The following is a 15,574-nucleotide window of genomic DNA, read 5'->3' on the forward strand; positions in this document are numbered from 1 at the left end:
TATACAATGTGAGTAGTGGCCAAACTTCAAGCAATCTGTCCGGCGCCATCTTGGAGGCACCTAATCTAATCGATAACTATTCATAAACTTGACTAAAAAATACAGGTTGGACAGCAAATGAAAAATACATTAGTTCTTAATGCAACCGCTGTGTTAGATTTTTAAAATTAACGTTACTGCGCATACAGCGTGCGCTAAAGCGAGACCATGGCGTAATTATTGTTTAACATTTGTCAACATAAATACGAATTAACAGCATAAAGACTTCTTACTATTTGACGAGCTTCCATCAGAATCTTGGGCAAGGTGTCCTTTCTCCAGAACAATCGTCTTTTGGTTGAAAGATGTCCTCTTCTCCTGTAGAAATAGCAGCTAACGCTAGCCATGTGCTGGAGAGGTGTCCAACTAGCGATAGCGCTTCACAAAGACATTCCAGAAAATCGCAATAAACTGATATAAACTGCTATAAGTCGGTTTAAATTAACTACCTTATGAAGTTTTTAAGACAAAAATCTAATTAAATCAGAGCCGGAGATATAGAACTGCTAAAACGAAAGCTTTTCAGGACGCCATTGTGATGTCCCTCCTGCGTCAGGCGCCCCGTTGAAAAGGTCGGACCTTCCGTTCCATGAGCTTTTATAGTGCCCCAGATGGTGCAATCCACTCCATTCAAATTCTCACCGCTTACTGACATCTAGAGGAAGGCGTATGCAGTGCATGTAGCCCCATAGCTTACATGGGAATTTATAAACTGACCCTAGAACAGAGACCTCGATTTCAGAAATCTCACTTCCTGATAGGAAGTGTGCTGCAGAATGAGTTCTGTTTCACTCAGAGAAATAATTCAAACGGTTTTAGAAACTAGAGAGTGTTTTCTATCCAATAGTAATATGCATATTGTACGAGCAAGAATTGAGTACGAGGCAGTTTAATTTGGGAACGAATTTTTACAAAGTCAAAATGGCGCCCCCCTATTGACAAGAAGTTTTAAGAACCAGTGTATCTTTCATTTGCTGTACAACATGTATTTTTTAGTAAAGTTTATGATGAGTTCTTTGATTAGATAGGTGACTGTCCAAAATATCTCCGGAGAATTTTGTGCATTTTGGCTACGTATTCACAATGTAAAACCAAGATTTGTACCTCTAAATATGCACATTTTCGAACAAAACATATATGTATTGTGTAACATGATGTTATAAGACTGTCATCTGATGAAGTTGGTCAAGGTTAGTGATTAATTTTATATCTTTTGCTGTTTTTTTGCGATCGCTACCTTTTGCTGCTGATAAATGCGGTTGTGTGTTTGGCTATTGTGGTAAGCTAATATAATTCTACATTGTGTTTTCGCTGTAAAACACTTAAAAAATCGGAAATATTGGCTGGATTCACAAGATGTTTATCTTTCATTTGCTGTACACCATGTATTTTTCATAAATGTTTTATGATGAGTATTTAGGTATTTCACGTTGCTCTCTGTAATTATTCTGGCTGCTTTGGTGATATGTTTGATGGTAGCTGCAATGTAAAACTGATTTATACCTCAAATATGCACATTTTCGAACAAAACATAGATTTATTGTATAACATGTTATAAGACTGTCATCTGATGAAGTTGTTTCTTGGTTAGTGACTAATTATATATCTCTATTTGGTTTTGTGATAGCTACCTATGCGGTAGAAAAATTGTGAAAATATGCGGTTGAGTCTTTTGCTATTGTGGTTAGCTAATAGAAATACATAGTGTTTTCGCTGTAAAACATTTTAAAAATCGGAAATGATGGCTGGATTCACAAGATGTTTATCTTTCATTTGCTGTATTGGACTTGTGATTTCATGAAAATTATGTTATATGATATCCCTGTGGCGTTAGGCTAGGCTAGTCAGCTTTTTTGATGGGGGGGATCCCGGATCCGGGAGAGAGAAGCGGTAGAGGTTAACCTTCATTTAACTAGGCAAGTCAGTTAAGAACAAATTCTTATTTTTCTTTTGCTGGTTTTTTGCGATCGCTACCTTTTGCTGCTGATAAATGCGGTTGTGTGTTTGGCTATTGTGGTAAGCTAATATAATGCTATATTGTGTTTTCGCTGTAATCTCAGCAACCTTTCGGTTACTGGCCCAATGCTCTAACCACTAGGCTACCTGCCGCCCTGTTAATGCCAGGAGGTTTATCATTATTAACAAATAACAATAATTTGTTTTTTGTTGTTCCGTTCTATGGCTGAGTGATTCACTGCTTGCTAACAGAACAGGGCTGCGGACCGCTGAGCGGAATACGAAACTTCCGGGGGACTTATCATCCTCCCACTCCCTCCTCTCTACCTTCCTTTCCTCTGTATCGCCTATTTCTGTCACTCTACATTCAAGCTTCTGCCTCCAACCCTGAAAAACTTCTCCAAACTCCTTAATCCTCCTCCACCTCCTCTCCTCCCCTCCCTCTAAGCGGACCACTGAAAAAAAGTTGACGACATCCACTCCTCATTCACTCAGCCTACTGAGCCCACTCACACAGAACTACGTTTCCCTTATTCTCCCTTCTCTCTCCAGATGAAATCCTGCAACTAGTGATGTCCGGCCGCACAACAACCTGCCCACTTAACCCCGTCCCCTCCTGTCTTCTCCAGACCATCTCTGGAGACCTTATCCCATTCCGCACTTCCCTCATCAACTCATCCCTGACTACTGGCTGCATCCTCTCTGACATTAAGATGGCCAGAATCTCTCCCCTCCTCAAGAAACCAACACTCGACCACTCTAATGTCAAAAACAAGAGACTGGTATCCCTTATTTCTTTTCTTTCTAAAACACTTGAGTGCATGGTCTCTGACCAACGCTCTCATTATCTCTCTCAGAATGATCTTCTTGACCCTAACCAGTCAGGCTTCAAGGCGGCTCACTAAGACCACTGTCCTTTGTGTCACAAATGCTCTCCGCTCTGCCAAAGCTGACCCGCTCCTCTGCTCCTCTGTCCCTCTCAGGGTTGGGCGTCTCAGGCTCTGCACACTCCTGGCAGGTCGCTCCTACCAGGTGGTGTGGAGAGGATCTGTGTCTGTACCACGTGCCCTCACTACATGTGTCCCCCAAGCTCGGTTCTAGGCCCTCTCCTCTTTACACCAAGTCACTCGGCTCCGTTATATCCTCACATGGTCTCTCCTATTATTGCTGTACGGATGACACTCAAGCACTTTTCTCCTTCCCCCCCTTCTGACACCCAGTTGGCGACAGGCCTCCCTGTGTGCCTGGCAGACATCTCAGCTCGACAAAACAGAGCTCCTCTTCTCTAAAATGCTAATTAAAAGCGTCACTGATAAAAATACATCTCAGTAGTCTGACAACTTGCTTAAGCAGGGAAGGAGAGGAATTTCCGCGCTTCAGTGCATTAACTGTTTTCCAGCATTTTGACAGAGCACAAGCAGAGTCGGATAAAAAAAAGTAACTTGATTTGGCTTTCTTAATTGCGGAGGTGCATCTATTTCGCAGCTGCCTGAAATGCTGCCAATCAGCTATAGAGTTTCTAGCTTTAGCACAGGCCTGATTTCTCATCATAAACAGATCTGTAAATTCTACAGAGAACCAAGGATTTGTTCTATTTTTGACTCCAAGGCATTTAAAAAGGGGGCGTGTGTCTGCTAAAAATCTAAAAATAGATGAAAAAAATGCAGGGTCAGGCATAGAGAGTAATACATATCATAAAGAAACCTTTGGGCAGAAAATATGTTATATCCCCATGAAAGGTGAGAGTAACATACCTGTCAGTATCTAAACATTTCTGCTTAGAGGGTTGTGTGTGTGGGGCTAACCTGTAACGATGTACGCTGAGAGTCGGGAAGCAAGTTCAGGGAGTGAATCATTTAATAAATAAATTAAAACATAACACAAAACAAGAAACACAAACAACGCGCAGACATGAAACAGAAACAATGACGACGGGGGAAGAAACCAAAAGGGAGTGACATATAAAGGGCAGGTAACGAAGGAGGTGATGGAGTCCAGGTGAGTGTCATAATGCTTTGTTGCGCGTAACGGTGGTGACAGGTGTGCGCCATAATGAGCGGACTGGTGACCTAGAGGCCGGAGAGGGTGCACACGTGACATAACCACATTCTTTCCCTGTTTTTGTTTTTATCTGGGCATGACTGACTGATGACCTTGTACCTTTGGGGGGGGGGGGGGGGGGGGGGGTTGAGCGGTCATCTGTCCATCTCACCTTTGACTTGCAAGAGCATGAGTTTCTTGTAGGGCACGGCGCTGTTGTTGGACATCTGGTCGGAGATGTTGACACTACGCAGGTTGACACTGCTGAAGTTCTCCTTACTGGCCAAACCCGCCAGAGCCACCTCAGAGAATCCACTATTTTTATTCACTGGAACAAAGACATGGAGCCATAAGTTAGAGGAGTTATAAAGAAACACAATATACCATATAATTAGGAATCAGAACCCTAGAATGGAAATTAACCTTCTTATGATGGCATAGATGTGGTAAGGGAGTCAATGAAACGCAGACGTTCTTAACTGTAAACGCAGTTGATTTGTAACGATGACATGAACATATGTTGGGGTTGACATCCATACAAGCATCATACGCAGATTTTTACCTCAAAACAATATGAAATACACATTAAAACAATAGCCTAAATGTATACATTTTGCTGGGGGGCAATGAGGCGACTCGGGATCTTTCCCCCACATGTTTCCATGGCAATTCCACTGTTTTGGTTGATTTCGATTGACCTCTTTACCGCATCTATAAAATGTCAGCCATTATGGTATGGGAGTTGGTCAACCATGGTTTGCCTGTGCAATGAATTTGACGAATGTTTGTTAACTATCCAGACAGTTTTAGTGGAACGATTCCATTGTTTTCTAATTAACTGCCAATATGCCAACATTTCATTCAAACAATGCAGTCAATCCACAGCCAGATACTGGCTGAAATCAGTTGACTTACAGACAAGTTGTAAATGCAACAAGTACTGATATTGTATTGCAATAACACACAGCTTTCCAAGACAACAAGAATTGAGACATTTATGGCCTGTTTACATCAAGGCCATTTATCAAGGCCATTTATACAGAAAATTGATTTTGGCATGAAAAGAGTGTTTTGCAACACAGCCCGTTACCCAACCAATAATGGTAGAAAAACAACAGTGAACATTTGAATGATTGCTCTGCACAATACCAGGAAATTAAGGCAAGGTTGCATCCATAATGCGCTCTAATTCCCTATGAAGTGCACTACTTTTGACCAGAGCCCCATGGGCCCTGGTTAAAAGTAGTGAACTACATACGGGAATACTGTGCCAGTTTGGGACTCAGACAAGGCGTTTAAATGTAGGTCACTTTTACAGCGTTTACGTCTGCTATCCCAGAATGCAATGTGTGAATGTATTTATAGAATAGAACTACAGTACAATGCCTGAGTACCAGCTCCTCCTTGACCTACTGAAGCTGCCAACCGCACTCAAACTCACCCATTCAGCCTGATTTCAATCAGTTAAAGTACTGTAGTGTAGGGAGGAAGAGAGTTATTAATATACGATTGAAAGTCTGCTCTGGAAAGTTTTCTGTCGTGGGAAGTGTTAGAGAATATTTTCTCATAGAGCTGTTGTGGTTCTGTTAATGTGTGTGTCTCAACCACAGTCTCACATACTGTAAAGCAAGCAATTTAAAGCACAGCACACAGCACCCACCTCTGCATAGACTGACAATGCATTTACAACTGAATACAAGCACAATCAGATCAAAAGCTTATTTCCCCCATATTCCTAGTCATCCAAACTCCCCCAACCACAAGCACTTTTGTAGATCTGAAGGGATGGATAGGTATAAGTTAAGCAATATGGCAAAAACATATTGTGGACTAACCATAACCCTTCTAAGCCTTCATCCTCTTGCTCTAGATCAGGCCTATGTTGAGTCTCTGCTCTATGTACTCCCTCTCGTGTACTCACTCTTCTCTTGCTTCATCCTCTTGCTCTCCAGCAGGCCGATGTTGAGTCTCTGCTCTGTGTACTCGTGTCGGATGTCCTCTCTGGCTGCCAGCATCTTCAGAGGGTTCCTGGACGACTGGACGTTGCGCACTGGACGCACCGACCGCTTGTGCTCCACCATGGCTGAGGTCAGCCTAGGTCAGAAGTTAGGGTTCAACAGAAAGCAGGTGACGGGTTTTAACAGTGTTGACTCACCCCTGACCTCTGCACTGTGTATGTGTGTGTGTGTGTGAGTGTATGTGTGCGCACATGCTTACTTGGGCATCTGGGTACCACCGAAGATGTCGTCAAAGTCGTCATTGATGTCCACCTTGCTGTTCATGTTGAGGGGCATCTCGGCCATGTGGCGGTAAAACTTGTCGAACATCTCATCATCCAGATTCATGACATCTTTGACCGTCTTCTTCGTCACTGTGATGGTGGATTCCTGCAGGCCGCCCACTGACGGGAGAAGCATGGAAGACAAGATGAGTCTTGACATGACCCAGTCACTAAGGCCTCAATAGACAGAGACCGTTGGTCACAATTCGCTTCCAACCCCTCCCCCTTGGCTTTAAATCTTCAATTTTTGCAGATCTGTAGGGTCTGGACAGGAATAAGCAGTGTAGTGGTGGAGCTTCCACCCTATTCCTTCCACCTTACAGATCTGCAAACATCCCAGAGTTAGTGCCAAAGCGGAGGGGTTGGGAGTGAATTGGGAAAGACGGAGACAGTGTACTAGAACAAGACACTTACCTTTACTGTTCAACCTGCCCAGGAAAGACTCCAGCTTATCGAGTTTACTGTCCGACTCCAGGTTCATGTCCGGTTTGGCCTCGATCTCTGCAAAGCAACACACAAGAGTTACTCTATGAATGGAGAGAGACTGACATCTACACTTAGTCAGCACGGGAATAGGGTGCCATTTGGGACTCACTTTTCAATGAAATCAGAAGACATGTCAATCACAATAGCAATGAAGGTGACATCTGTCTCATGCATCAACACAGCGTTTAAGTTTGAGGGCAACCAAACACTATCCCGGGGATCATATTCTATCAGACATTGGTTGCCAGATAACAATGACCACAATGATTAATGTCACAGGGATTACACATGACAAGTACAGGCGATATGATGCACACAATACAACAGCAAAAGGAATTTTAAAACACCTTCAGTATTAGATAAATCCTCCATTTCTTAAAGAATAAAAACAAAGACAATTGATTATAACCAAATGTTAGCATTGGCAAATATGTATTGCACTGTAGTTCGATCGTGAGTCAAACTACACAGAGGCTACAATAGCTACGCAGTGATTGGATTACGTTGAGGTGATTCTTGACATATCAGTGTTAGTGTATTTTATATTGAATGGCTATTGATACACACATTTTATGATGAAGATGAGTAATATAACATTATTCACAAGAACTCCTCAGTAGCGTTTACATTTGGGTCGGCATGCGTCTAATAACAGTAACGGACATAACCCAGTCACAACCTTTTACCCCAAACAACATAATGCAGTCACAACCAGGGGTTGGAACTGAAATTATTTTCCAATCGTTCTGAACAGAACAGCGCATTAATTTACTCGACACATTAGCATGGATAGAGAAGCTTGCTAGTTATTTACGTACATGTTTGATTGGTCAGATAAATGCATGCGTGAGATGCGACTGAAATCTCACCAGAGAGGAGAGATCGACGGCAGGAAGCCTAGTGGTTAAGAGCACTGGGCCAGTAACCGAAAGGTCTCTTGTTTGAATCCCAGAGCGGACTAGGTGAAAAATCTGTCAACATGCCCTTGAGCAAGGCACTTAAGTGTAATTGCCCCTTTAAGTTGCTCTAGATAGGAGCGTCTGCTAAATGACTAAAATGTCAAATGAGGGGTGGACAAGGAGGGGGCTCGGCTTGAACATCATGACATGACGTGAACTGGAATGTGTTATAACGTTACAGAGTTATATACTAGATATTAGGCATATTTTTGGAACAAAAAAATTACATTAACCGGTTCTCAAGATCTTAAAATAACAGTTCTATTCTGGAACACTAGAGATCACTTTCGTTCCAGGTTCTGTTTCTGTTCCTAAAATGTTTGTGTTTGTGTTCTTTTTCAGTTCTGTTCCCTGAACCGGTTCCAACCCCTGGTCAAAACTATTTACTGTAAATAATATTAAAGGAAAATTCCACCAAAAACAATCTTTTGGTATTTGTTTCAATAATCCATTGTTGACATAGTCCCAACCTGTTTTGCTTGCCATCAATCAAGGTTTCAAGATATGTAACTTTCAAAATAGAGAAATTATCCCCTTATGATACATTTTGCATCATATGATGCTGCGTTTTGTATCATATGATGCAAAATACATCATACATAGATGATTCCTGTATTTTAAAAGATAGTTTTTGGGTAGAGTTTCCCTTTAAGGTGACTCATAGACCAGAGAGGAGAGAGAGGTTGTTGTCCAATTATGATTTTTCCCTTTCTCACAAAAACGTGAACTCGTTCAATCCCACTCAAAAGTTTAAAGCTTTGGATTGGTATAATAAACATGGTAGACAATCTGTCCAATGCTTTTGAATCCCTGAGGGTGAGGGAGAAAGGGGAAAAACTGAATTGGGACTACTGACCTTCCAGGGGCTTGGAGATGGCAGGAGTGGTGTTCTTGGGTTTGGAAGGGAGAGACGTCACAGGGTTCAAGAGAGCAGAAGGAGAAGCCAGACCTGAAACACACACAGACAGACATTAACAATATAATTGGATGTTCCACCACATGGAACAACAGAAGAGACCTGAAAAGTTAGGGCATAATGTAAATTAACTACTGTAATGTAGATCATGCTGCAGCTCCTTCTATTTTACAGACTTATATATATATATATATATATTGTGTTTGAGCTACTGTAGCGATACGCTAGCCACCCACCTAGCAGCAACAGTAGTACTGTAACAGTATGTCAGTGTTTGTGTTCTCCCCCCCTCCATTTCTTACAGTAATGCACCGTGCTTCACTCAATCTCACTCAGCAGTAAACCTGACTGAACCAGGAACCGACAAGACCCTCTGTAGTACTGCTAACTGGACAATAGGAGACCAACTATATAGTTTTCGGCCCGAGTGAAATACACACTGACTGCTGCTACTCTATGGGAGCTGGGAAGGCTGTAGGGAGAATTGTAGTCACTGGCTGCCAAAACAAACTGCAGGGTTATATGGAATGAGTGTAACTGAATTGCGAATTGACACTGAAGACCACTATCCACTGACTGACACAAACCCTGGCTCCGTGTGCGCTCAGATGCGTGTGCAAATACATGTGTTTTTGTGCAAGTGTGCGCATTAGATGACCCGACCTTTCTTGACCATGCGTGCGGCCACAGTGAACTGTGTGGAGTCGTTAGCGGCCCCGTGGCCCTTGGACTTCCAGGCCTCTTCTCGGGCCACGATCAGCTGCTTCCTCTCATGGATAGACATCTCTATACGCTGGTTCTGGTTTTCCGTAGTCTCCTCTCCCCCTCCCATCCTCTGCTTGGAGAACACAGAGACATGGGGATAGGGAGACTCTGGGTGTATTCAGTGATGTGAAATATTGTCTGTGTCCCAAATGGCAGCCTATTACCTACAGTGTATTCGGGAAAGTATTCAAACCCCTTGACTTTTTCCACATTTTGTTACATTACAGCCTTGTTCTAAAATTGATTAAATACATTTTTTTCTCCATCAATCTACACACAATACCCCATAATGGCAAAGCGAAAACAGGTTAATAATTTTTAGCAAATGTATTAAAAATTAAAAACAGTAATACCTTATTTACTTAAGTATTCAGACCCTTTACTATGAGACTCGAAATTGAGCTCAGGTGCATCCTCTTTCCATTGATCATCCTTGACATGTTCTTACAACTTGGAGTCCACCTGTGGTAAATTCAATTGATTGGACATGATTTAGAAAGGCACACACCTGTCTATATAAGGTCCTACAGTTGATAGTGCACGTCTGAGCAAAACCAAGCCATGAGGTCGAAAGATTTGTCCTTAGAGCTCCGAGACACGAATATGTCGAGGCACAGATCTGGGGAAGGGTACCAAAAAATGTCTGCAGCATTGAAGGTCCCCAAGAACACAGTAGCCTCCATCATTCTTAAATGGACGAAGTTTGGAACTACCAAGACTCTTCCTAGAGCTGGCCACCAGGCCAAATTGAGCAATAGGGGGAGAAGGGCCTTGGTCAGGGAGGTGACCAAGAACCCGATGGTCACTCTGATAAAGCTCCAAAGTTCCTCTGTGGAGATGGGAGAATCTTCCAGAAGGACAACCAACAAAACCAGCAGTCCATCAATCAGGCCTTTATGGTAGAGGCCAGACGGAAGCCACTCCTCAGTAAAAGGCACATGACAGCCCGCTTTGAGTATGCCAAAAGGCACCTAAAGACTCTCAGACCATGACAAAACAAAATTCTCTGGTCTGATGAAACCAAGATTGAACTTTTTGGCCTGAATGTCAAGTTTCACCTCTGGAGGAAACCTGGCACCATCCCTACAGTGTTGCATGGTGGTGCCAGAATCATGCTGTGGGGAAGTTTTTCAGCGGCAGGGACTGGGAGACTAGTCAGGATCGAGGGAAAGATGAATGGAGCTAAGTACAGAGAGATCCTTGATCCTGCTCCAGAGCGCTCAGGACCTCAGACTGGGGCAAAGGTTCTTATTCCAATAGGACAATGACCCTAAGCACACAGCCAAGACAATGCAGCAGTAGCATCAGGACAAGTCTCTGAATGTCCTTGAGTGTCCCAGCCAAAGTCTGAACTTGAACCCGATCAAACATTTCTGGAGAGACCTGAAAATAACTGTGTAGCGACACTCCCCATCCAACCTGACAAAGCTTGAGAGGATCTGCAGAGATCCTGAACAACCGCAAAGGACCATATGAAGATGCTGGAGGAAACCGGTACAAAATATACATATATACACACACAGTTGAAGTCGGAAGTTTACATACACTTAGGTTGAAGTCATTAAAACTCGTTTTTCAACCACTCCACAAATTTCTTGTTAAAAAACTATAGCTTTGGCAAGTCGGTTAGGACATCTACTTTGTGCATGACAAGTCATTTTTCCAACATTTTTTTACAGACAGATTATTTCACTTACAATTCACTGTATCACAATTCCAGTTGGTCAGAAGTTTACAAACACTGTGCCTTTAAACAGCTTAGAAAATTCCAGAAAATTATGTCATGGCTTTAGAAGCTTCTGATAGGCTAATTGACATCATTTGAGTCAATTGGAGGTGTACCTGTGGATGTATTTCTAGGCCTACCTTCAAATTCAGTGCCTCTTTGCTTGACATCATGGGAAATTCAAAAGAAATCAGCCAAGACCTCAGAAAAAAAATTGTAGACCTCCACAAGTCTGGTACACCCTTGGGAGCAATTTCCAAATGCCTGAAGGTACCACGTTCATCTGTACAAACAATAGTACACAAGTATAAACACCACGGGACCACGCAGCTGTCATACCGCTCAGGAAGGAGATGCGTTCTGTCTCCTAGAGATGAGTGTACTTTGGTGCAAAAAGTGCAAATCAATCAGAACAACAGCAAATGACCTTGTGAAGATGCTGGAGGAAACAGGTACAAAAGTATCTATATCCACAGTAAAACGAGTCCTATATCGACATAACCTGAAAGGCTGCTCAGCAAGGAAGAAGCCAATTTGTAAGTCGCTCTGGATAAGAGCGTCTGCTAAATGACTTAAATGTAAATGTAAGAAGCCACTGCTCCAGAACCACCATAAAAAAGCCCAACTACGGTTTGCAACTGCACTTGGGACAAAGATCGTACTTTTCTGAGAAATGTCCTCTGGTCTGATGAAACAAAAATAGATCTGTTTGGACATAATGACCATCGTTATATTTGGAGGAAAAAGGGGGAGGCTTGCAAGCCGAAGAACACCATCACAACCGTGAAGCACGGGGGTGGCAGCATCATGTTGTGGGGGTGCTTTGCTGCAGGAGGGACTGGTGCCCTTCACAAAATAGATGGCATCATGAGGGAGGACAGTTATGTGGATATATTGAAGCAACATCTCAACATCTCAATCAGTCAGGAAGTTAAAGCTTGGTCGCAAATGGGTCTTGCAAATGGAAAATGACCCCAAGCATACTTCCAAAGTTGTGGAAAAATGGCTTAAGGACAACAAAGTCAAGCCCTGAACTCAATCCCATAGAAAATTTGTGGGCAGAACTGAAAAATCGTGTGCAAGCAAGGAGGCCTACAAACCTGACTCAGTTACACCAGCTCTGTCAGGAGGAATGGGCCAAGATTCACCCAATTTATTGTAGGAAGCTTATGGAAGGCTACCTGAAATGTTTGACCCAAGTTAAAACAATTTAAAGGCAATGCTACCAAATACTAATTGAGTGTATGTAAACTTCTGACCCACTGGGAATGTGATGAAAGAAATACAAGCTGAAATGAATCCTTCTCTCTACTATTATTCTGACATTTCACATTCTTAAAATAAAGTGGTGATCCTAACTGACCTAAGACAGGGAATTTTTACTCTGATTAAATGTCAGGAATTGTGAAAAACTGAGTTTAAATGTATTTGGCTAAGATGTATGTAAACTTCTGACTTCAACTGTATATACACTGCTCAAAAAAATAAAGGGAACACTTAAACAACACAATGTAACACCAAGTCAATCACACTTCTGTGAAATCAAACTGTCCACTTAGGAAGCAACACTAATTGACAATAAATTTCACATGCTGTTGTGCAAATGGAATAGACAACAGGTGGAAATTATAGGCAATTAGCAAGACACCCCCAATAAATGAGTGGTTCTGCAGGTGGTGACCACAGACCACTTCTCAGTTCCTATGCTTCCTGGCTGATGTTTTGGTCACTTTTGAATGCTGGCGGTGCTTTCACTCTAGTGGTAGCATGAGACGGAGTCTACAACCCACACAAGTGGCTCAGGTAGTGCAGCTCATCCAGGATGGCACATCAATGCGAGCTGTGGCAAGAAGGTTTGCTGTGTCTGTCAGCGTAGTGTCCAGAGCATGGAGGCGCTACCAGGAGACAGGCCAGTACATCAGGAGACGTGGAGGAGGCCGTAGGAGGGCAACAACCCAGCAGCAGGACCGCTACCTCCGCCTTTGTGCAAGGAGGAGCACTGCCAGAGCCCTGCAAAATTACCTCAGGCAGGCCACAAATGTGCATGTGTCTGCTCAAACGGTCAGAAACAGACTCCATGAGGGTGGTATGAGGGCCCGACGTCCACAGGTGGGGGTTGTGCTTACAGCCCAACACCGTGCAGGACGTTTGGCATTTGCCAAAGAACACCAAGATTGGCAAATTCGCCACTGGCGCCCTGTGCTCTTCACAGATGAAAGCAGGTTCACACTGTGCACATGTGACAGTCTGGAGATGCCGTGGAGAACGTTCTACTGCCTGCAACATCCTCCAGCATGACTGGTTTGGCGGTGGGTCAGTCATGGTGTGGGGTGGCATTTCTTTGGGGGGCCGCACAGCCCTCCATGGGCTCGCCAGAGGTAGCCTGACTGCCATTAGGTACCGAGATGAGATCCTCAGACCCCTTGTGAGACCATATGCTGGTGCGGTTGGCCCTGGGTTCCTCCTAATGCAAGACAATGCTAGACCTCATGTGGCTGGAGTGTGTCAGCAGTTCCTGCAAGAGGAAGTTATTGATGCTATGGACTGGCCCGCCCGTTCCCCAGACCTGAATCCAATTGAGCACATCTGGGACATCATGTCTCGCTCCATCCACCAACGCCACGTTGCACCACAGACTGTCCAGGAGTTGGCGGATGCTTTAGTCCAGGTCTGGGAGGAGATCCCTCGGGAGACCATCCACCACCTCATCAGGAGCATGCCCAGGCGTTGTAGGGAGGTCATACAGGCACATGGAGGCCACACACACTACTGAGCCTCATTTTGACTTGTTTTAAGGATTTCCATTGATAATTTGTGTGATTTTGTTGTCAGCACATTCAACTATGTAAAGAAAAAAGTATTTAATAAGAATATTTCATTCATTCAGATCTAGGATGTGTTATTTTAGTGTTCTTTATTTTTTTGAGCAGTATATATATATATATATATATATATATATATATATATATATATATATATATATATATATATATATATATATATATATATATATATATATATATATAAGCGAGCAAAGCCTCGAGACTTCCTTAGATTTCGTGCACCAGCTGTTGTTTACAAATATACATAGACCGCCACCCCTTGTCTTACCAGAGGCCGCTGTCCTATCCAGCCGAAAAAGCTTAAAACCCGCCAAGCTGTGTGTTATTCACGTCGTCATTCAGCCACGACTCGGTGAAACATAATATATTACAGTTTTTAATGTTCCGTTGGTAGGATATACAGTGGGGCAAAAAAGTATTTAGTCAGCCACCAATTGTGCAAGTTCTCCCACTTAAAAAGATGAGAGAGGCCTGTAATTTTCATCATAGGTACACTTCAACTATGGCAGGCAAAATGAGAAAAAAAAATCCAGAAAATCACATTGTAGGATTTTTAATGAATTTATTTGAAAATTATGGTGGAAAATAAGTATTTGGTCAATAACAAAAGTTTCTCAATACTTTGTTATATACCCTATACAAATCTGCAATTTTTTTGGTTACTACATGATTCCAAATGTGTTATTTCATAGTTTTGATGTCTTCACTATTATTCCACAATGTAGAAAATAGTAAAAATAAAGAAAAACCCTGGAATGACCAAAATGGTACTGTATGTAGCGTCACAGCTATCACGCAACAAAGCTATGTACCGTCAAAGCTACAGCTGCATAGAACCAAAGCTCCAGAAGCACTGACCGTCAAATCTATAGTAGCTTATAAATAACCATGCTCTTCATTGGCAGAACTAGGCGTTTGGAAGAGTAGGCATGTTTTTAAATAGGCCATGAAAAAAAGTTGCCTCAGAATGGTGCTGTGGCGGTAGGACAGGGAGAGCAGCAGCCGAGCAACATCATTACAATGCCTGCAGACATATGGATAACACTTTAGGAGTAAGGACAACTATAGAGACCTTATAGAACTGCAGGGTAGCGGATTTAACACACAAGCTCACAGCAAAAAAACAGGGCTGGGCTTTTTTTTGAGAGAGTATACAGTAATGGATATAGTGAATAATATGCATCCATATAGTAGATGCGCTTGCAATGCAAAGCCTACAGATGCATGATCTTTGGTGTAGATACTAAGCACATTATTACTCAATAACACTAACTGCATAAAGCAGGTAGGTAGGCTATGCAGACTGGCTATAGTATGCAGGTCAAACTGGATGCATGATCTCACCTGGCGGTAATGATCAAGACACTGACTAATATCATTGTCAGGGTGATCAGGAGGAGAGAAAGTGGCGGTAAAGACGGGCTCCTATGGAGGGAGGGCCATGGAAGACAGACAGAAAGGTCAAATGGAAAGAATCAATGACAGAGGGGAATAAACATTAGATGGGATACCGTCAACCCAATATTTTATAGAGCTGCATATGCAACTGTACTTTGACAGAGG

At 42.7% G+C, this 15,574-nt stretch overlaps 1 protein-coding gene across 1 annotated transcript in view; it reads right to left on the minus strand.

Annotated features, from left to right (window-relative positions):
• Nucleotides 1-15,574, minus strand: part of LOC120050703 (supervillin-like) — a 97,027-nt gene that overhangs the window by 26,501 nt on the left and 54,952 nt on the right. Inside the window, exons 21-26 of the mRNA XM_038997274.1 lie at nucleotides 9,341-9,512; nucleotides 8,618-8,710; nucleotides 6,731-6,817; nucleotides 6,253-6,436; nucleotides 5,957-6,129; nucleotides 4,208-4,363 (exon numbers count right to left, since the gene is read on the minus strand). Coding sequence (XP_038853202.1) covers nucleotides 4,208-4,363; nucleotides 5,957-6,129; nucleotides 6,253-6,436; nucleotides 6,731-6,817; nucleotides 8,618-8,710; nucleotides 9,341-9,512 — 865 coding nt within the window. The remainder of the gene's footprint in view (nucleotides 1-4,207; nucleotides 4,364-5,956; nucleotides 6,130-6,252; nucleotides 6,437-6,730; nucleotides 6,818-8,617; nucleotides 8,711-9,340; nucleotides 9,513-15,574) is intronic.

This window comes from Salvelinus namaycush, chromosome 7, assembly GCF_016432855.1.
Source record: "Salvelinus namaycush isolate Seneca chromosome 7, SaNama_1.0, whole genome shotgun sequence".
Classification (NCBI taxonomy): domain Eukaryota; kingdom Metazoa; phylum Chordata; class Actinopteri; order Salmoniformes; family Salmonidae; genus Salvelinus; species Salvelinus namaycush.